Source organism: Falco punctatus (genome assembly GCF_963210335.1).
Source record: "Falco punctatus genome assembly, chromosome: 10".
In the NCBI taxonomy this organism is placed as follows: Eukaryota; Metazoa; Chordata; class Aves; order Falconiformes; family Falconidae; genus Falco; species Falco punctatus.
In genome coordinates, this window is record NC_137590.1 from 18,078,567 (window position 1) to 18,100,611 (window position 22,045).

At 37.7% G+C, this 22,045-nt stretch overlaps 1 protein-coding gene across 2 annotated transcripts in view; it reads right to left on the reverse strand.

Moving 5' to 3' along the window:
* Positions 1-1,504: 1,504 nt before the first annotated feature.
* Positions 1,505-22,045, reverse strand: part of KNL1 (kinetochore scaffold 1) — a 32,194-nt gene continuing 11,653 nt past the window's right edge. For both annotated transcript variants that reach the window (XM_080405007.1, XM_080405008.1), the window contains exons 10-26: positions 16,779-21,962; positions 15,862-16,006; positions 14,763-14,830; positions 14,536-14,634; positions 11,808-11,923; positions 10,900-10,990; positions 9,253-9,369; positions 8,537-8,624; positions 7,702-7,770; positions 7,274-7,313; positions 7,043-7,144; positions 6,495-6,595; positions 6,140-6,208; positions 5,880-5,989; positions 5,187-5,305; positions 3,758-3,880; positions 1,505-3,648 (exon numbers count right to left, since the gene is read on the reverse strand). In XM_080405007.1, coding sequence (XP_080261133.1) covers positions 3,543-3,648; positions 3,758-3,880; positions 5,187-5,305; positions 5,880-5,989; positions 6,140-6,208; positions 6,495-6,595; positions 7,043-7,144; positions 7,274-7,313; positions 7,702-7,770; positions 8,537-8,624; positions 9,253-9,369; positions 10,900-10,990; positions 11,808-11,923; positions 14,536-14,634; positions 14,763-14,830; positions 15,862-16,006; positions 16,779-21,962 — 6,747 coding nt within the window. In that variant the 3' untranslated portion in view covers positions 1,505-3,542. The remainder of the gene's footprint in view (positions 3,649-3,757; positions 3,881-5,186; positions 5,306-5,879; positions 5,990-6,139; positions 6,209-6,494; positions 6,596-7,042; positions 7,145-7,273; positions 7,314-7,701; positions 7,771-8,536; positions 8,625-9,252; positions 9,370-10,899; positions 10,991-11,807; positions 11,924-14,535; positions 14,635-14,762; positions 14,831-15,861; positions 16,007-16,778; positions 21,963-22,045) is intronic.

Here is a 22,045-nt window from a genome sequence, read left to right on the forward strand (position 1 = left end):
ATGCTCATTACTGAACTTTGCTGACCCAGCAGTAGAAGCGGACTGAACGGCATGCTGTTGGCATTCGTAATTGAAATCCTGTAACCGTTTGCATTACAAAGTCAAGGAATGTTAAGAACAGTTTGTGATCAATGGCAGAAGATGGCTTTTTAAAATTCAATAATCCCTTATCAACCTGAAGAGAACTTCAAGTGGCTTAACTGAACAGCAGAGTCAACTTTCACTAAAAGAGTATCAAAAGGAAATTTTATTGGTCTCTACAGAACTCTATTTAGGTATCCAAGCGCACAATGTAAGACTTTGGAATCTCATAGTCTGGGGAAATACTTTTTATGGTCCCTCTACTGACTTAAATCCAGTCATTGTGTATTTTAAAACTTTAGTAATAAAATCTACTAGAATAAATACAGACCAGCCTGCATAAAAGTCCAAGCTGTTAAATGCAACTAAATCTTCTATATCTAACAATTTGCATTTACTTGCTATATCTTCAGAGGAGCATATCTTGTATAAATATCCTATTTAGAAATAATTTTCCACTCAGAAGTCTTTTCTCTTCCATAGCTCTTGGAAACATTGGGGTATCAAACGCTGGTGTTAGTAGTTTCTGTTGGTGCAAAGGAAGTAGCGCTAGAGCTGCAAGGAGAGAAATTACTAGGGATTTTGCAGAGTTCAGGTTTAGATACATGAAGCTATTTCAACAATGTGAAGCAACGATGCCCTTTGAAGAACATGGTTTGCAAATGGTAGGTGCCTTGGACTCTGAGAAAGAGGTACAGCAAGTAAGTTAATTCAATACTGGAATTTTACTTCAGTTCCTGAGTTAGCCAAACACTTGCTTTAGCACTAGATTGTCCTTTCATCTTACTTGAAATTGCAAAACTGATCAGTCACTCTAATTTTACTTTTGGACAGTCCTCAGAGCGTTGTCATATGTTTAAATGGATACGTTCTCTACTAGCGTTTCCATCTTCTGTCCAGATTTTGGAATGTTTCCCATGAAAACTCCAGTTGGGAACATGAAAGCAGAGTATTACTAATAATGCACAATAATTTGCATCCTCATTATTTAATCTTTTGCCAACAAGCTAAAGAATTTAACATGCATTTGAGAAGACAAAGCAGAGATCACAAGAGGCTCTTGCATTATATATACAGAAAGATATCAGTCTTAAGTTAGCTATACTGAAGGAACATAAAAGATTTTTTTCCCCGTAACATACTAGAACTTGGATGTGGTTGACATTCTCTTGGAATTCATTCTTATGCTGGGTCTTAAGTGCTCATGGATGATCTCCAAATGTGCAAAACCAAGTGCTTTAAATTAAATGCAATAACACAATGTGCAGTATTAATGATTAATTTATGGATATTAGTAAAGAAAGCCACAGTCAAAACAATGTTCCAACTGTACTAGTATGAAAACATGACACTGCTCATTCTTTCATAGCTAGGATTAGATTACCAAACATGAAATAAGAATCATCATCTATAGACCTTTCCCCCCCCCCCTACAAAAGTAAATTAATTCTGGAAACATAATTAATTTCTTCTCCCTTACCTTTCCCTCCATCCTTACAAGTGGTACAGCCATAACTTGAGATCTAATCTGAGCTTTACTCCATGAATTACAGCGGATTGTTGAAGGAAGTAAGAGTTCTCTAACATCATACATCCAGCTTTACGATTGAGCAACAGTTTACAATAAACTATTAGTTTACAATAAACACCGTGTGTGAAAACTTTAGTAATGGCGTTCTTACCAAATTTGGCTTGCAAAGCAATATATATTTTTTGCAAATGTGTTAGCTCTGTGAAGATTTAAGAGTGATACATCAAGTCCTATAGATGATGGATGCAATGAACTTTAAGTCCTAATGCCTGAGAGGAGATTAACTAAGAATGCCAAATACAAATATAAATTAAATATAAAACTGGAACTGCTTAATTTCTGCCTGATCCTCTTTTTCTACTTCAAATGCATGGCTTTGTTTTGCTTTGTTTCATCTTTGATTCAGTTTCCAGAGCAATATAATAAACTCTACCAAAAACTCACTTCAGCCTTCATAGTTATTGGATTCTTTAGCTTGTAAACAGGCTGGAAGAAAATGAAACCAGACACACAAAAAAGCCCAAGCTGGATAACGCTCATGAAGTACTGCTGCAGTACCCTCTACTGGTTAGTAATGCTGACATAATGACCTAAGAAAATTTATTAGTCGTTCCAGGTATAATACCCAAGTCATTTGCAACTTAGGCACTATTTTCCTAATTAAAAAAAAAAAAAAATTACCCTGTAAAAGCCAGGCCATTGAAAGCTAACACTAGGAAATGCAAGAGGAAAAAAACAGACCAAAATGCAAAGAAGTTCATATTACAAAAAGTCCTCCCAAATAGCTAACAAAGTTATTTCAATAGTAATAGGCAAGTTTTCAGTCACAAGTTTAAATAGAGCAGCCAATAATCACAACTTGAAGAAGGAAGAGCAATAATTCAGACGTTTAATGACCTTCCATCTTCTAAATAGAAGGAAAATTGGTAAAAAGACAAAAAGATATAAACACTTTAACACATGAAAATATTTTTATATTCAACATATTTTACAGAGATATAAAAATTTGCATCTGCCTACAGAATGGACAGCTGAGAAATAGCAGGTACTTCTACACGATAAACTCAACCAGGGTTAGATCAGTTCCAACAGGTCAACCTACATAATATTAAAACTATATACAAAAGCAACCTGGCCTGAGCCAATGATGTTTGATACCTCCTAGATTTAAATAGCTCCATCTCCTCACTAAAACTTTAACTCTGGCCATGTACCAGAACCAAGAGACAGACCGTACTGGACAAAAACACTGAACATCAGAACAAACTTCTAGTCTGAGAGGATCACACAGATGGGACCTGATGGCTTTGAGTGTGCTGCACTGCAAAGTCTGTGGTCAAGCACAGCGGTCTTTAGTCTTTATGATAGAAGTATTTCTGACTTTGGCCACCTGGTTAATTATGACAGGTTTAGTTAATCAGGAGCCGGACTATAGTTTCTGCGTTTTGGGAGGGGTTCCAGGAAACTATAAAAAAAAAATAATGAAACGTGATGTGGTATGTTAAAATGCTACACAGTAGTGCAGTAATGACAGTGAAAGTAAATTCCAGTCATGTTGATTTAGAAAATACCCATCATTGTTTTATACAAGATCTCTGTAAATCAACCCAGAATAAAATGAATGTGCTACGCTAGGAAAGAATATACAAGGAGGCCAAGACCACTGGTGGCTGAAAGAAGATAAAACCAGATTTGATTTATAAAAGACATAAGAAATTCCTCCTTCTCCTCTTTAGAGACCTCTGTTTCTATAAAACTTGCGGTCTACATCAAGCATACTGGATATCAACCAGTTACTAGACACAAATACTAAAGAGCTAAGTAGCTAACAGCACTCCCATTCCAGTGAGAGACAGCTTGAATTCTTACAAGGCTAAAATCAAAGAATATCCTGTCTGACTTCTTCAGTCTTGCATGTGGATCTAGTGAATCATCTGGGATCCTGGAGCAAATTTTGATGAATCAAGCTGACCGTTCTCCGCAGATAGTGGTAACCAGTCGGTATACTGGAGAGAACAGCAGAAATTTCCTCCTCCCTGGGGAAAGATACAATTATCACACGTGTTTGAGAGGATATGGAGCATTTAATTCCCCATCCTTGTTTTGAAACTTAAGTCAAAGAGTGGTTCTTTCTGTTCAACTCACCCAACATTGCCAATTTGTTTTTGGACAGTAAAAGGCAGTGAGGCAGATGGGTAGTCGGAAGCTAGAGACAGGGTCAACTCAAACTTTGCAAAAGCTGTGGAAGCGGAGAACAAAAGCTTCACACTGTATGCAAAATAAATAAAAACAAAAAGATCAATACAAAATATTCAAATGTACCGCCACCGCCTTTGAATTAGGTTCCAGAAGGGAAAGCAACTGCTGTAATTGATGCAACGAGCTCAAGAACTTGTAGAGAGTTCCAGCATAGACTAACTTCATAAATAAGCTTAAAGGAAACTTTCCACTCTGATACTATCAGCACTCTAACACTGAGTTAGAATACAAACCCCCAGTTTTCCTCACAGAAAAAGTTAATGAACACACAATTCACAGAACCTGTCAAAAATTATGGGCGAGTATAAAGTAATAAAAAAAAATATGTTTTCTAGTTAACATAGAATATTCCTAGGTAGCTAAAGTTTTCTGGAGCTTGAAGTGGGACTGGTTTACCTCCAATCTCATAAATCTAATTCATGTTTCATGCATCCAACCCTATGTAAATCAGGCCAAGTTTCTCTCTAGCACAGTACTCTTGTCTATGACAATGTGCAGGAAGGCCAGAGTTGAATTTTATTGTAAATATGGGTAAGACCATCACCAAGGCTACAGTGCCCAGGAAGTAGATGCTTGGGGATAGCATAAATGAGAACAAACACAGGTGTTTTCCAGGTAAATCTCCCACAATTTGCACCTTCCTGAGCACAGGCGGCCCTTGCATCTGTTTTGTTGCCTTAACTAAATACAGCTTTTAGGTGATTTTGGCATGTAGTAGAACACCACTCTTGCAAAAGGGTACTACAAAATTAGAATAACCTATGGAAACAGCATCAAGGCATGCAAGGATGCTTAACTGGCCACTTCTTAATTAAGGCTAAGCATCAATAACAGAAGGATAAGGTGAAGTTGTATTTATCTTGTTCCACTGGGAGATGTCACAAAATCAGGAATTAGTATGAGAAAATGAAAACTAAAGAAAACGAACTTTAGTTTAAGTGTATCTCTCCTTCAACAACTAATTCTGCTTGGCTGAAGCAACAAAGTACTAAGGTACAGGTAAATTCCTGGCTCTGTTTCCTTTCCATTGCTACAGTCTGACCTAAAGTTTTAAGCAAGAGAGTCAAGTAACGGGAAAGCAGCAAGGAATGAGAGGTTTTATGATAGTAAGGAAATGGCTGAATCCAAGAACAGCTTAATTTCCATGCATTTAGATACTATAGTGCAATTGTATTAAAATAAATTAGGTTGTTGTTAAAAACAGTTCATAAAAACTCAATCTGAAGAAAACCAAACTGAAAATGTTTCAGTGTTTTGTTTCTATCTAGAAACACTCTCTGAAGGACTGGTGTAAACTCCATCTGAAGTTACTTACTTTGTATCGTTGATATCCGTCTTCAGAAGATTAAATTTTCCACCCCATCTCTCCAGAAATTCAATCTCCTCTCCTAAGATCTTGCAACGACTCACCACCAAAGAGATGTCATGAAGAACCTGAGCGGGCAATCAGAAAAGCAATCACATTGGCAGTAAGGCTGGTAAACTATGTGACACTTGAAAACTGTTTATCCTAGAAAATACAAAGGAAAAAAAAGAGTAGTTCAACTGCTATCTGAGTTTGGATGTGAAATTGAAATTGTACAAGCTTAACAACAAATATACATGCTTAGCCTTAAGTTTCTCCCTTCAGCTCTGTCAACAGGGGTGCACAGACATGCAGGAACACCAAGTTTTTCTTGGCAATTTAAGCCAGTAATTTTCTAGGAAGCAGAATAGCATTCAGCTCAATTATTTAAATTCTACTCTCAGAAAAAAAGGGATTTTAAGAAATCACTAAGACAAGCAGATATCAATGCAGCAAACAAGGAAGAAACCACAGCTTTTAGGACTCTTGCCTTCAGGGACAGGTACTTCCCCCCTGCACCTCAGAATATTCACAAAGCAGATTTTGATTTGCATTGATGGAGCATTTATTAGGATGCTTTTGTTCTCAGTGTCAGCCCTGTTCTCTGTGATAGAAAAGATTTAATGTTTTCCTGGAGTCTTGTAGGCTTTTCTGGAACATTACCTGGGGCAAGTAGTACAGTGTGGGACACTTTTCCTGCCAGCATCCCTGACTTTCAATAAACTGGAAGATGAGTCGTTGGACTAAGCATGAGGAGGGTGGAGCTTTTTCCTCTGTAACACAAAAGAAAAACACATTGCCAGAAATCTTTTAAAGCAGTATTGTAATGCACTAGCAGATAAACCACAAAGTTACAGATGTCCTTCCAAGAACAGATTATCCCAGCAGCTACTTTCAAGCTACTAAAAAAAAAAATATCTTACCATCCAAGAAAGATTCAAAGTTCAGGCTAACTATCTTTCTGGAAGGATCTTCACCGAAAACATCACCATCTGAGAAGGAAAAAAACCCCAAACAGTAGTTATTTCCATACTTAGTTCTGGAGTTATAGCTCTTCCTCTTCAGAAACAGCCATTCATTACATACTTTTCTGAATTTCCATAGAAAGCATGGGTAAACACATTGAAAGCCACTTCTTAGGTTACATGCTCCTGCTGTAGTGTGCTTTCTATTTTCTTTTAGCAGATCGCCACAAATACAGAAACTTTAGGTTTCTATTATATAACTATTTAACCTTTCAAATTCATAAAGCTGAAACATACCAGTTTTGCAACTTACCTATAGGGGGTCCAAACACAACTGTGAGTTCAATAGAATCATAAAGAAAATTAAAGACTGCCTGCTGTTCGCTCCATTCAGTAATCTCCCACTCAGTGGAGCTAAAAATGAGGGGGGGAAAAGAAACACCGTCACCCTAAGTTTCAACCAACCAATCAAAACAATGATCTGAAGGACAAGCATCAGAGTATTAAGTGCAGTTGCAGCTATTACCACATAATGTACCAATGAAATTTTCACTTTGCAACAGAATGTTAAGAATCTGTTGAGAAAGCAAGCACAATACTATTCTTTTTACATAAATGTTCATTTTGGAATTGGAGAGTTGGGTATAGAAAGACTGAATGTAGAACATCACTGCAAAGTTGTTAATAGAAAAACAGTGCATCACACACAGAAGTTCACCAAGGCTTTTTGCTTATACTAGACAGTGAGGAGATGGGCACCCAAAGATTTCCCAAAATCAAGTAACAAGGAAACCCAAAACCAAAAAAACATTTATATACAAATGTGAGGCCCCAGAACTAGGTGATCACAATAAAACCTACTCATCTCTCTCCAGGAGTTCCTGGCAGCTTTTTTCTTTTTCCTTTAGCTGGTTCATCTGAGCAAGCATTTGCTCATTCTGAGTCTCCAGATCTGACAGTTCACTGCAAAGATAAACCAACAACATGAGATGTAGCACATTGGCTAAAAAATAAAAATAAAAATCACCAACCCTCTAAAACCTGGATGTGCCCATGTTATTTAAAGTCTTTAGATCATCTTTGATATCTTACCTTTGAAGTTCCTCTTCTTGGGCTTTGAGGCTTTCCAATTCTAAGAGAAAAGGAAAAAAGCTATGAGAGAAAAGAACAGCAAAGAAAGCCCTAACTTGCTGTGCAGTCACTGTTCTTTAACAATATGAAGGATCACAACTGGATGGCTGTTACTCCTACCTGGATACAGATATGCTATCAACAAAGGTTATTAATTATTGAACAATTAAAGTGCTGAATATGATAGTCAGCACACTCTTCAAGTCACACTGTACCAAGTTCTAAACTCCATTTTTCCAGGGGAAAACCAGTCCTTTTCATACTTTAACATCTATGCAATTAGGTATATCCAATGCAGAAAACAGTAGTGTGTAGGGTTGGGGTTGAGTATTACCCTCTCCAGAATCTGAAAAACAAAACAAAACCTGCCATTCAGCTAGTACCATTACCTTTCCCTAGGTTTTTTCCTTCTGCCTTTTCATCATTGCCGTTCGCTTTCCATTCATCCCAGTCAGAATCTGTGGGAAAGAAGTATCAGGTTTCTGCAGAACTCCCAATTCAATACTTACATTCTATTTTATTTGTCTGTGGATTCTATAAATCTTACTATTTCAAAGTTAACTAAGAAAAAAAAAATGTACAAAAACCTGGAAGGGTATCCACCAAAAGCCTCTAAAAGTAACAGATAGCAAGGAAAATTCCTTTTATTGCACTGTTTCAAAGCTGCTACTGTGCAATTTGATTTCTATTTCTAAAGTCAATGGAAGAAAACTCAGTTGGAAGAAGTGAAAATGCACAGAGCATTATGCAGCAGTGCTGACTAAGTACTGACTGTAGCTTGTGCGAACACAGCTGAACAAGTGTTAAACCATCCAGCTATGATGCTAAAACAGTACAGTCCTGGAGTGCAAAGCTTAGTCTTGCCTACTTGCAGCATCGCTGGCAGGTTTTGCAGCCATTCTGAACTGCATGGTGGCAGCTAGCTGTACTGCTATCGCTAGCAGATTTAGCCAGCTTGGTTACAAGTTCATAGGCTACAATTATAATTCTGTATTTCAGTGCAAATATACTCCCAAGTTCTTCATATGATGTGTAAGTGATACCCACAAGACAAGTTTGCAGACACAAATGAAGGTATTTAGGCCTAGCAAATACTTGTAACAAAGGAAATGTAAAATTCCAAGCAACCACCAAACACAGAATCTTGAACTGACCATTTGAACAGCAGCTCTGCAAAAAAATAGAGAAATCAGTATTATCGGTCACTGGTTTGGAAACACATACCTGCTTCCAGAGCAACAAGACAGTTCTCTGCCTCCTCAAACAATTCATCCATCTTTTCTATTCTTGACTGTAGCTTTCCATGTTGTTCCTAAGGTAGGAAAATTGTACTCAAGTCAATGACTTTTTAAAAAAATCTGAATTGTCTTCCGAGACCACTATGTGGATCTTTGCTTGTTAAGAAACTAATTAAAGAAACTGATCTAATCTGTCATTAGAACAAAGGAGCAGACTGAGAAACACTAAGGCAGCAGCCATGCATAAGAAAGTACTGGATACTTAACAATGTATCTTCCTAATGACTTTTCTTATGAAGGGACGAGATAAGACATAGAAATTAATAAATGCCTAGAGCTTTTAACCAGCTTTTTAATTTCTGATACCTATCACAATGCATTACTTCTGCATTTCCTTGTTAGTTACCAATAGTGAGATTACTACAGTATAAAGAGCTAATTTCTGATAGCATTTCTCTTAATATTCCCATTTTTCACCTGTTACTTTAATTGCCCAAACCCCTAGGCAGAAGGTTGCTATAGTATAAGTGCAAGAAAGTCACTGTCCCAATGTGTGTAATATTTGCATATAAATAAAAAGGAAGTATGTTTAATAAAAAGGAAACTTTCAAGAGAATGCTCACTTATATATAATAATTAGGCTCCCACACTTGACAGTCAAAGACAAAATAGCTAAACCTCTGCAGCCTTGTGACAAATTACCTGTGCACTTTGCAGCAATTTCCTGTACAATGTCACTTTCTCGTTGTGAGCCAAGATTTTATTCTCCTTGGTGAAACAGGTTTTCATTTTGTTCAATTCTGCTCCAAAGCTCTTCAGCTGCAACAAACGGAAAATACAGAAGAGAAAGTGAAGAACGTGCATCAAAAGATTGTTCAATTGACCCTTTAGACTCATTCTCCCTCCTCCGCTCCTCCCAACACCCAATTTCTCTAGTAGCAGTATTACATGCCACTTGCAAATTAAAGCAAATTTAAGACTGGACAATCCCTGTTAATTCAAGCACAGCCGCCTACTGAAGTAAATTATTTTATTCGCAAAGATCCAACAAGACCTTTACTCAAACAGTGAGCTGCACAAATAACTAAAGAGATGCTTTTACTAAAAACCAGAGCAACTTCATTAAGCCCATCACCCCAGTTGTTTGAGGTTTATTTAGAACACTTGCCCTGTTCTGGTTAAGGAGGCTAACTGAAATGCTCACGAAGTCCAGGCTGAACCCCACAAGAAGTAAACTTAAAACCTGTTTTAACAGAACACAGCTACAGATCATGCAGGTCGATGTTTTCTCTGACAGCTGTCAGTCCAAAAGCTGCAGAAGAATGTATGAAAAGCTTTTTTCTACAATGTTTGTCATCTGCCTATTTCCACTGGGTGGTATCTTTCTAATTGCAGTGGGTAGAGATTTGCTTAGTAAGCTTTCAAATTTTGTTATTCTAAGAGCTAAACTAAGTGTTCTAGTTGATTTCTTTGTTCCTAAGTGTAATTATTCCTGAATCTAGTTAATAACCTAGCCTCAGCGATATCCTACAACAATCTAATTATGAACTATAAAAAATACAGTCTTTTATAAATTTTGACTCTTTACTGTCATTGAATAGATATTTAATCTTTGCATTAGAACAACAGAAAACAGAATCTCTTGATCTACCTTCTCAGTTCTGGCTGGGATACATCAATAATGCTTCTGGTTTTGACATGCAAATGTCTTCTTCGTGCTTTTTGTGCCCATAATCATTAGTATTCTACTTTAATTACCCTCTGGCCTCATCTTTTATTTTTGCATATGACACTTTGTTGCGTTCCAAATCCTGTATCCAGTTTTATTTTTGCATAATGACACACATTTTCTGTTCATTACATGTCTTGCAAAATCACATCTTTCTGAACTAAATAAGCGTGTAAGTTAACACAAAATTCAGCTCCACCAGTGAAGCAACAGTCTCTATAGTAAGAGCTGTTCATTTTTTTCTTTCCAAAATTGCACTGTATGCTTAAGTCCATCTAAAGTTTCTCTTTTCTTTTCTGCCCTCAACTAACCTGAATTATCAACTTGATATATCAATATTGATATACCACTGTCAACTTGATATTGATTATCATGGCTTTTCTGTTTTACAGCCACATATTCTCTTTAATATATTTGAAAGGGCACATATCCCTGCATTCTTCTGACATATCACAAGTTCTCATAGCAGTTTTCTATCCAGAAATTATTTTGCCTTTTATTACCTACCTGCCTACTGTTATTCTCTGTGACCATTCTGGTTGTTACTTTATTTGAATACATAAATTAACCTTACTACTTCATTATGTAAGAAACAACATTAACTCTTCCTGCAGTGTTACCTCTTCATCAGAGCAGGTTCTCATTACTTCCCACAAGCTCTTATTCACATTCACCAGGAGTTGATCCTGGACATTTGCATACAGTTTTAACCTGAAATGTGGAAGAAAAAAAAAAGTTGGAAGTCTTGTTGCAGCTGCACCAAACACATAAAGCAGCACATTGGTATTTATACAATTCACTCCCCTTTTCTAATGAAAACGTAAATATTTTCATTTATTTGGGTCTTACATCTTGGAGAGACTCTCTAAAGCCTTGGTTAAATGGGGGCCATGTTTGTGACACTCTAGCACATAATACAAAGTTCACTGCCTACAGTCTTTTTGTCGAGGGCAGGTCTGAACAGAAGGTGGAAAGTTAGAGAGCCAAAGGAATAGGAAGTGGTGCTAATGAAGCTGTGAAAAAATCCTACTACTGATTTTTAATTATAAGAGTTGATTTTGCACATAAGTTACTAAAGGCATAATGAACCAGATCAGAAGTGTCCTCCAGATAAGAAAATAAAGCATGGCAACTGTATTTCAATCTAATGAATGCTGGAAAATTGGAACAAACAACAGACCATAACCTGTTGGGATTCTGCTTTCTACGTTTGATCATTTTTGATACAATTTTAAAAGTTTTACTCTAACGCTTCTGATGCATTCTGAAGCACTCCATTAGTAAAAGATAAATTACTTCAGGAAAAATCAAACCTTAATTATCTCCATAACCACTACTCCTCCCTTAGAGTAAACCCTATATATTGTCTAAACCTGTAAATAACCTGGCTGCCAGCAAAAAGTAGGTTAACTGTAATTCTTTATTTTTCCCATATGTAATGTATTCACTTTCTTCAGGCCGCTTTGCATGCAACCAGAGCTGAAAAAATAGAATTACTAATATAATCTGTGGCTGAAAAAACACTTACTCATCTATCATCTGAGAAAGGGCCTGGCAGTCTTCTTCATAAATACGCAGCTTGGGGCGATAAATATACTGGCTATAAATGAGGTCTTCTGGAGTAGGTGGTGCACTGACTGCACACTGGGGAAAAACAGAGAGAAAAATTGTGAAGAAAAAGAGACATATTTTTCAGAAACAGTAACTTCCACAATTCATGTCGAGAAACCAGTAAAAGGCCCGGAATCTTTATTTTTGCAGAACAGACAAAAACTGAAATCCGAACCCTAATGAAGGAAGCCTGACATGCTTAAACAACTGTTTTCATCCTGGACATGTCTTATTTCATTCTGAGACAAGTTAGTCATATAACCTTAGATAGCTCATTCCACTTTTATGCCTCATGTTTCCTCATGTTTGAGTATGGACTTCCTTTTGGGACATACACGTTACCACTAGAGCTCAAAAAAAAAAAAAAAAAAAAAGACAAAAATTGGAAAAGGGTAACTTTTAGATGAAGACTTGAAAAACACACATATGTTATCCCAGTGATGTTTGCTGTAGAATAAAACAAGATAGCTATGCTTGATTCAGAATCAAAGTTCACAACTATCAATGTATCTTAGGCACATCAAATAAATACAATGAGGGTATTTCAGCAAGCTACCTATATACTGAAGCACGTAAATAATCAATAGTAACTGCATCCCTTCAGAGAAAGTTTTTGGGGGCTTTTGCAGGGGTGGAGAGGGGAGATGGTGTTTGGTTTTTATCAGAGATCAGTCATTAATGAATAATATCAGACTTTTGTAAGCCTGATTAATATTTAGAGACAGGTCAGTGTGAATCACTTTGCATACTCAAAGCGTAAACTAAACTACCTAAAACAGTACAGTGTTTTAAATAAAAACAGAAGAGATTTTAAAGTCATAAAGGAAGCAATTTAATCAATACAGATTATATTAATTTACTTGCAATTCTTTTCAATCAATTTTCATTCTTGCCATAACAGTTTTAAAGAACTTTAAAATGGACAGATTTTTTACTTGCACTTGCTAAGTTGACACACAGAAATTTTATTCAGTCAGGAACAAGGCCATGAAGAAAGGCAGAACAGCACACCAGCACCTGTGCCCCACAGACAGAGCAAACCAGCTGTAGGCACTGGCTTTCCGCAAACTAACAAAACAAGGTCCACAGTTGCAGCCCTTATTTCCCAGAAAATACCTATATTTCTTATGTGAAAATTCTAATGATGCATTTGCTCTGATAACATGACATCTTACAGCAGTGAGACTTGGTTACACAGGAGCCAGTTTTCAACTAATCTGGAGTACTAGAGTTAATTTCACAAGTAAAGATTTTTCACAAATATACCACTTTCCATGGGAAGAATATGATCTTGACCACACCTTTTCATACATGGTAAACCTGCTTCACTCTTACAGTTATTATCATAAAGACATATCAAAAATTCCTACCAAAACAGGTGTCACGCCACTCATTTGAAAGAAGGAAGATCAAATCTCATTAGAATTTATTTAACATTGAACAGACTACTGAAAAGTTGTCCAGCACTCTAGAATAAGTACCGACACGGAAGAAACTCCAGTGTCAAAATTATGCAGACACTGCTAAAGTTTTCCACTTTCCAGGATGGCTTCTCCATTGCCCCAGTGCATTGTTTAGTCTGCCAGTAGAAACCATAGTAAGCAGCCGGAAACAGAAGCATCTGAACTAAATCCCCATACACTTTGTTAAAAAAGCGTTAAGTATTGCAATTTTACAAACTTCCTGTTTATGAAACTTGAAACTTTTCCACGTCAGTATAATATATGTCAGAAAACTAAGGAGCTCATTCACACTACTTCATTACATAAGTACCATTCCTTCCAAAGATTATTTGCAAAATCCAGACAGGTAAGAGAGACCAGCCCCAGCATCCAGGTAGAAATTCAGTTGTCTACACTAATGTATACAAATAACCAAGTCCAAAACACTGGTCTCAACAAAGTTTATATGAAAATAAGGTGCCTTTACCAAAAACAAATTACAAGGTCCTGTTTTCAGGATGATTGCAAAATAAGATTGCTTGGTTCAGCATCCAGTTACCACCAATGCATGGTACTTGTCTGCATGCAAAAGAAAAGTTGTTCCCATGTCTGTAAGAATTTAATGGAAACCTTTCAGGATAAGGATACTGAAACTGCATTCAGGCAGAACAGACTTAAGGGGAAGAAATAAAGAGTAGTAATGTCACCATGAAGCATGGTGAAGAATAGAGTAGAACAAGTAGCAGGAATGCAGAGTGGCATTTCAGGATTCTGATTTCAGCTGATGGACATAGTAAGAAGATAAAAGTGAAAAGGTTAGACTGAACTTCTGATCCTCACTTTCAAACTTATCATCCTTGAAACAAGTTAAAAAATGCAAGAATTAGCATATTTATCCAAGAACAGATAATCCTGATTATACATACGGTATTTCTTGCAGAGATTGAAATCTATTCTGTTTTGCAGTACTGAGGAAAAAAAGCATCAGACTTGTCAGAAGTGAACAAGCAAAGAAAGAGTAAGCATGCAGTGTCTAACACTTGTCAAGGTGGAACTGACTTCTGGCTTAAATCATTTAAAGGCCTTTAATACAGACTGATTAGTGGATAAAAATAATTAAAAAAACAACCAAACAAAAAAAAACCCAAAAGGAATATAATGTAAGGTTAATTTTATTATGTACATTAAAGGACAGATACTCACGTTGGCTGGAAGATGGCTATGCCGGGGCTTCTGAATAGGAATATGGAGTTGAAGAAGTGTAAAAAACTCCCCAACTGTGATAAGACCATTTTGAAATTTCTGTAAAGGTTAGAAAAAAAAGCGTACGGATAAGTACATTTTTCAAGCAATAATGCTTACTGGCACATATGCACACAAGTATTTTTCCTGATAGGCAAGAAGCTGGCATCTTTAAGCTGTTTACATACCTCCTGTAAGTTATCTTCACAAATGCTATGTATGAGAAGCTGAGACTCCATCTGACTGCTTCGCTGAACTAGCCAGAAGGAAAAAAAAATATAAAAAGGATATTGCTAGGATTAATAATATTCTTATAGAAATATGACCTTAAGCTCATTAGTTATAGAAAAAAAGCAACTTTAATGTGGAGTTTGATCTTTATGTGTGTTTCCAGTGCTGAATGGAGTAACTGAGAAAACAACTACTTGGGACAAACAAGGAGGACTAGATTAAGACTGTTGTAAAATAAAATCTGTGTCAGAGCAACAATGAAATGACAGGGTTCACTTTTCTATGGGAGGAAAGCCATATGTAACATACTAATAAAAATATGTAATAAAACTGAGAAAGAGACTCCAACCAGTTCACAGAGGGCGTCCTATGTAGACAGAGACCAAAGAGCATTTGGGTCGCCAGCAGCTTTCAAGGTAAGCACAGGTTCTGAGCCAACAAGGGCTAGTTTCTCACTCAAAGGAAAGAACCCAGTCTACCAAATAAGGCGTATGCTTTCATGGCTGCAGGAGGCCAAAACATATCGGTTTTGTAAACAGAGGCAAGATATCACTTACCAGATGATTGGCCGATTCCTGCCTTATTGTTAGGTATCAGCTAATTAGCAGGAGCTAACTAAACCTGGGGGCTGGATTTGCTTGAGCCTGCCCCTGCAGTGCACTCAGAGGACTCTTTTTCCAAGAGTGCAGGGCTGCGACATGCAGGCTCATTCTGCATGGAACCAGCTTAAAATCATCTTTGGGCCAGCAGAGCTGGAGTAGAGTTTGAGTTGGAGCTTTGCTCTGTGCCAAGGTAACCCAGCTGTCTCACCAGCCCAACCTGCCCTTGAAAACCAAGCTGTACTTAAATTCTGCTCCTTTTCCTTCCAGTCTCAGTAATCCTTGAATGACTTTGATTCAGCCAGAACATAAAAGCATGTTGAGCAGCTGGGTGAGAAGCTGTGACAGAGGTATTCAAGGCCTTTCCTAAATGAAATATATACTACAGGTAGGGCTCTTCCTTGACTATGCATAAAGACCACAAGGTTTGAGACTATTATGGCAAAGGAAGTCTTACTTGTTAATTCTCTGTCAGCCTTAACAGAATCCAGAGAGCTGCTAGTGCTGGCATGAGTAGAGTCGTGGCTTTTAGCTGACAGATTTGGAGGTTCTTCACCTTTATGAGCTTCTCCTTGGCTTTGAGACACAGCACCAAAAGTAACCTAATACGAGCAAGTTAAAAAAAATATATTAAAAGAGCTATATGAAACAATACAAGTTGCTCAGTAGTTTATTGCAGCTATTTCTTGACATTCAGAATTGTTACATTTTTAATATCAGCACATTTTACATCTAATCAGCATGAGAAACCAGCATATGGATAGTTAAGCCATTTCCTATGATGACATAAAGGAAGTAAAGCTGCAAAAACATCCGTTCATTTCTCAGTCAAAGCAGTAGCCTCCATAGCACACTCCTCCAGCTTTTGGAACTGGAAAGTTTCTGCTGATGATTACAAACTTATTTTTAAGGTCAGATTAATGTTGCATATTCGCACAAATTTTCTTGATTCAACTGCAATTTTTGCTGTCTATAAAAAAACTAGTTTAAACTAAGCATCCATGTTCGCATTTTAAATAATTGCTTTAGGCCTTACTCTATCATTGTTCCCAAGCAGCAGCTAGCGAACAGTTTAGTTCAGAGGACGAAGTGTTTAGTCAAGAAAGTATTACGATACTATGGAGAGGATGATTTAAAAGTAGCATATCCTTTATTCTGTCTGTTTTGCATGGTTCAGGGAGGTTCCATGCTTCAACCTGATTTTTCTGTTTTGGCAAAATCATGAAAAATACAGGGAACAACACAGCAAAATGACAGCAAACTGGTGGTTAAGAGAAGCAAGAAAACTTAACAACAGATCTGCTTACACCCCAAGATTTAAATAGAAGTCTTGTTAATGTTCACTGTATCCTTATAATAGGGGATTAGGCTCACCTGCAAGCCTCGAGAGGCCTCACCATCCAGGTTTTCATCACTCTTGGTCTTCTTCAGACTTTGAAGATCTTCCTCATCTTGTTCCAAAGCTCTTTTTGTGTTGCAAGGTTTTGTCTCCTCAGATGGATTCTTTTCATTGCAGGAGATTTGGTTTTTGTTTATCTCATTGCATGCATTTTCCATGAGTTCAGAGCTTACAGATTCATTTGAATCCATTTCTTCTAGGCAGACAGGAAGAAATTCTTCTGCTATAAACTGAGAAGGGCTGAAGTTCTGCCTAGTAGACTTGTTATGTGGGGTTTCACGAGCATTTACATTTACTTCTGAAACTGATGCTTCTCCTCTGCCTGAAGATTTTGCACTTATGTCTTGTACACTAGAAACAGAAGGATTTCTTCTGTTTGGTAATTTTGGCTGGAAGATACCTAGAGGGACATTTATTCCTTGGTATTTATCCTTAAGTGCCATGCCTGAATGTGCATCTATGGGAGCAGCTCCAGATTCAAGACATGTGTTCTCCTGCCCTTTGGTATAAAATACATTATCTGGTTCATTTACAGTATTTTTATCTGACCTCAAGGTATCCTCTGGCTGAGCTGATGATTTGGGCAATTGGTCAGAAAAAGCAGCTTCAGAAACAGAGAGAACTGCAGATTTCTTTCTAATATTTTTCAGTTTTGAACAAACATTTAAAATACCTGATAATTCAGGTGCAAGAGTTGGATCTGTTTGATCTCTTGGACTGTCACTGACCAGAAGTTGCTTAGTTTGTTCAGAGTTTACGTGAAAGTCTTTTGGAGGTGTCTCCCCTTCAGCTGACAGCCCCTCATTTTCCTTTGATTTCTTGTTAGAAACTGTAACAAGGCTTGCTTCAGCCAAGCCTAAATCTGTAGCTAAATCTTCATGTCTAGATGAAACATCTTTCAATACTTGGTCTCCCTGAGTACTACGCTCATCTGGAGAACCCTTGAAAGAACCCGATTGCTGGATGGGAAGTGAAACATGGGATACCAAAACACTACTTTCTTCACTGCAATCTACAGGACCATTACCTGGAAGCTTGAAAGTAGCTCTCTTTGCTTTCAGGTTTTCTGGCAGTATGAGATCCTGCTCAGTGCTTACAGGGACAGAATTACTTGTGGAAAGGACAAGATTCTGTGGTACCTGCACATCCATAGTCTCTTCTGGAAGACAGACAGAATAAACGGAACCTCGTGCTGTGCCACCGGGGACTTGCATAGCTCCTTTCTCATTAGGAAATGCTGAGGCTGATGAAACGTTAGAAGGAATGCTGGGCTTATCCTTAGATTTTGCAAGATATTTACCATTCAGGTCTTTTGTTTCTGAGGAATCTATTTCATCTCTGCCAGATGACAATGCACTCTGCAAGTCCAGTTGTTGAGTGCTTTTGAGTGACAATTCTTGGTTCTCAAATCCATTAATATTGTTATTAACAGCAATAGTATGGGATGCAGTTATTTCCATATCATCTTGGTTGTGGGTAAACACAACGGTTTTATCAGCATGAACTGCAGAAATGGCTGGAACGGCCTCTCTGTCCTGTACATCGATTTTACCACTTAATACAGCCGTATGAGTTTTAGTGATCTCCATATCGTCAGGCAAAGTAAAAATGACTGGTTTTTTGTCTGAAAGAGCCTCCTGTCCAACTTGTTTAGCTAACTTTAATCTACTTTCATCACCAGAGCGAGACTCAGTCATTTCCATGTCAGCCTGGTAACTCATGAACATAATTGTGGAAGTTGAAGGAACAGGCTGATTGGGTTGCCTACCTTGCAGAAAATTTTCTTCCAAAGCTACATCATGGGGTTTAGTGATTTCCATATCATCCACGGCAAGCCTAGTAGCTTCACTATTTGCAAATGCTTGCTGTCCAACCTCCTCATCCAAGTTCAGTTTATCATCACATACAACTTTCAGAGTAATTTTATCAGCAGAGCAAGAGTTGGTAATGTCCATGTCAGCCTGGCTATCTGTGAACATAACAGTCTTAACAGGATCAGCTGAAGAGAGAGAATGAAGCCCTTGCTCATTTTGCAAGACAATTTCATGGCCTATTGCAGCCGTATGGCTCTCTGTGATCTCCATGTCATTATTCTCATCGCTCAATGAAAATAAAATGGTCTTTTCCCCTGTTCCCTTCAAGCTTTTCCTTCCAGTCCTTTTAGCTGTCTTAAGCATGCCTTGAGAGGCAGCCTTTTCCACAGATTTATCACTTGCAACAGTATTGAGTCTACTTATTTCCATGTCATTGTTGCAGGCAAAAACCTGAGTTTTATCTCCAGAAATAAAGGTTGTGTCATCATTTGAACTTTTAAGCTGTGAAATTATTTTGTTCATTGCTGGAACTGTATGACTTCTGGTGATGTCCATATCTGCATCTTCTGAAAATATTACCGTTTTCTCATCTGCAAAAGGCAAATGTTTTAACCCACTCACAGCTAATATTTTCTTGTGTGCTTCTTGGTGTCTGACATCACACGCAGATGCCTCCTGGCTATTTATTGCCATCATGACCCCCTCTTTTAAGGACATTATTTTATTTTTGTCTTGACCAAGGTACTCAGGTTCTGTTTTTCTTTCTGATAAAACAGCACTGATGCTGCCGTCGGGAACCATTACCGCACAGTTTCCAGTCAAGTCCATGTTTTCACCAGAGGGAAACAGAACTGACTTTTCTGAAAACAAAGGCAACTGGGAACTTCCCTTATGTGGTTCAGACATATCAGCTAGTAAGGGCTCTTCAGCAGCCCTCAAGTGCTGGCCATCAACTGAGTGAGGATTTTTTAAATCTCCTGAAGAAACTGTTCTATCAATTGAAAAATGTCTCTCCGAATCTACTCGAGTTGGCAATACTTTGTTTACCACCTTCATAGTATGGGGTTTCTCTTGCCTGTCTGAATTTTGGCAATCTGCATTTATTCCTAATACTGTTCCAGGTTGTTCATTTCCTTTCATTCCAGAGGGAGTGGACTCATTACTGGCAATAAACAAACCATTTGGAGCCAAAGGAGTAACAGTTTGCTTATCTGCATTCATTTTCAAATCCCTGCATTCTATTGCTGCAGTCTGACTACCAGGAAACTGGAAGGTCTGATTTTGCAGCTGCTTGGATATTACATTATTTTGACTATGATTATTCTCATTTTTTTGTGCTGTATTAATAAAGGCAATGTCAAAGGCAGCGGTATGAGTTTTGGTTATATCCATGTTTTGATCATCTGAAAACATGCTCGTCTTGTCATTCATGCAGGAAATGGAAGCGTTTGGAAGCTTTTTTTCCAAAGGTTGAGATATAACAACTTTTTGACTTTGCAAAGACCTGAATGCACCAGTGTTGCTGACAATATTCTCAGGGACTTCTCTATTTTGCTCTGGTAATGAACACATGCTCTTTAAACAGGAACTTGGACCACTCGCCTGAAAGTTTGTTTTCCCAAGGTTCTTATCAACCATTATCATCTCAAGATCTTTAGTATTCATTTCTATAGCCTGGCTTCTTTTAATATTCCCATTGATAATTATCACCTCAATATTTTCCTTGTCCATATCTAAAGAATTTGCACTTCCATTGACATTTTTGTTCTGGTTCTTCCCTGGAATTATTTTACAAGGCATTTGTTTTGCTTCTGCGGTTATCCTGTTGCTTTGATCATCAACGACAACAGCATGGCATTTAGTTATTTCCATTTCTTCCTGTTGATTTAAATTGGTAGATGTAGATCTGTTATCAAGAAAGTGAGGCTTGCAGGTGACAGAGATGAGCACTCCAGCAGGAGATTCGTTCTCATCATTCTTCCCATCAACCTTGACAACACAGGTTTTAGTCAAGTCCATGTCTTCTCCCGAGAATATTACAGTCTTCTCACCTGGCAGAGAAACAGGTTGAGAGTTTGCCAGACTGTGCTGAAGTCTACTCTTAGAAACACCAGCAGACACTGAGTTTGTGTGTGACTCAAAACCAGCATTCACCGAAGCAGTCCCATGATCCTGGGTCACTTTTTCAATTCGTTCATCTGAGCCCGAAGATATTTCAAGTGCACTATTTTTATACGACACAGAACTTCGATTATCCAAAGATGTTAGACTCTTTGTAACGTCCCCATCACCATGTGCTGGATGTCTGTTTTCTGCTAGCAAAGAGTTTGTATTGACTGGCATTTCAAAAGTTTTATGGTGTGAACAGTTCACTTCTTTGGTACTGTCAATACAGATTACATCCTTATAATTCCCAGTAATTTCCATGTCATCACATTTAGAAAAATCAACAGTTTTACCACTTCTGAAGACAGTCTCTGAAGAAATGGATCCTGGGATGGCAGACATTGTTCTGGCCTCTTGTTTAACAGTTTGCAGTGCTGTAGGATCTCGTCTGTCTTCAACATTTACTATTTTTCTGTCTGTACAAAGTTGAGAATCCTGCTGAACAATTAAATGCTGATTAGATGCTCTCTTTAATATAGAATTATCTAACTCTGTGGAAGGGAAATCCTTTTTGAAGGTTAGGCTGGGGAAGGGAAAAGACATTTTTGCAGTGTGAATAGTTGTCATATCCATCCCATCATCTGCAAACATCTCAGTAACATCTGCACACTGTAACTGCCTTGGTGGAGCTTCACAAACACCAGAAAACATAGCTTTAATGTCAGCTTCCTGGCATTTTGTCACTTCCATTCCATCATCTTGCCCTCTAAAGACTTTTGTTACATTGCAGGTGTCCAGTGGCTCATGGGAATATACAAATTTCACTGAAGATCGTGCCACGTCATCTGAGACCTGTGAAGGGTCAAAAAAAACATTCTCTTTTTCAGTAGGATTGAGTGTCTTTTCATTTAACTTCAAGCCCATCAAAAATTTAGTGAAATCTATTTTTTTTTCTGTATTAGCATCTTTCTTGTCTTCAAAAGATGGGCACGAATGGTATGTAGGCTCTGAGAAAAAACGAAATTCTTTGCTCATTTCTGCCTTTCCATTGTTAGAGTTTAACCCAGCCAGAAATGACACAATATCTATTTTCTCAGTTTTCTCAGCTTGATTGTTTTTCAGATTACGTGTAATCACTGCAGTGTGACTAGCTGTCATATCCATTTCATTTTCATCTGAGAAGATGAGGGTGGTGTCATGCTTATTTGTCCTTTGAATGGCATTGTCTGCATCATGCCACTAAAAAAAAAAAAAACACACAAGGAGGGAAGAAATTACAGTTACTGACATTTAAGACAAATGATAGAATCGTTTATTCTATT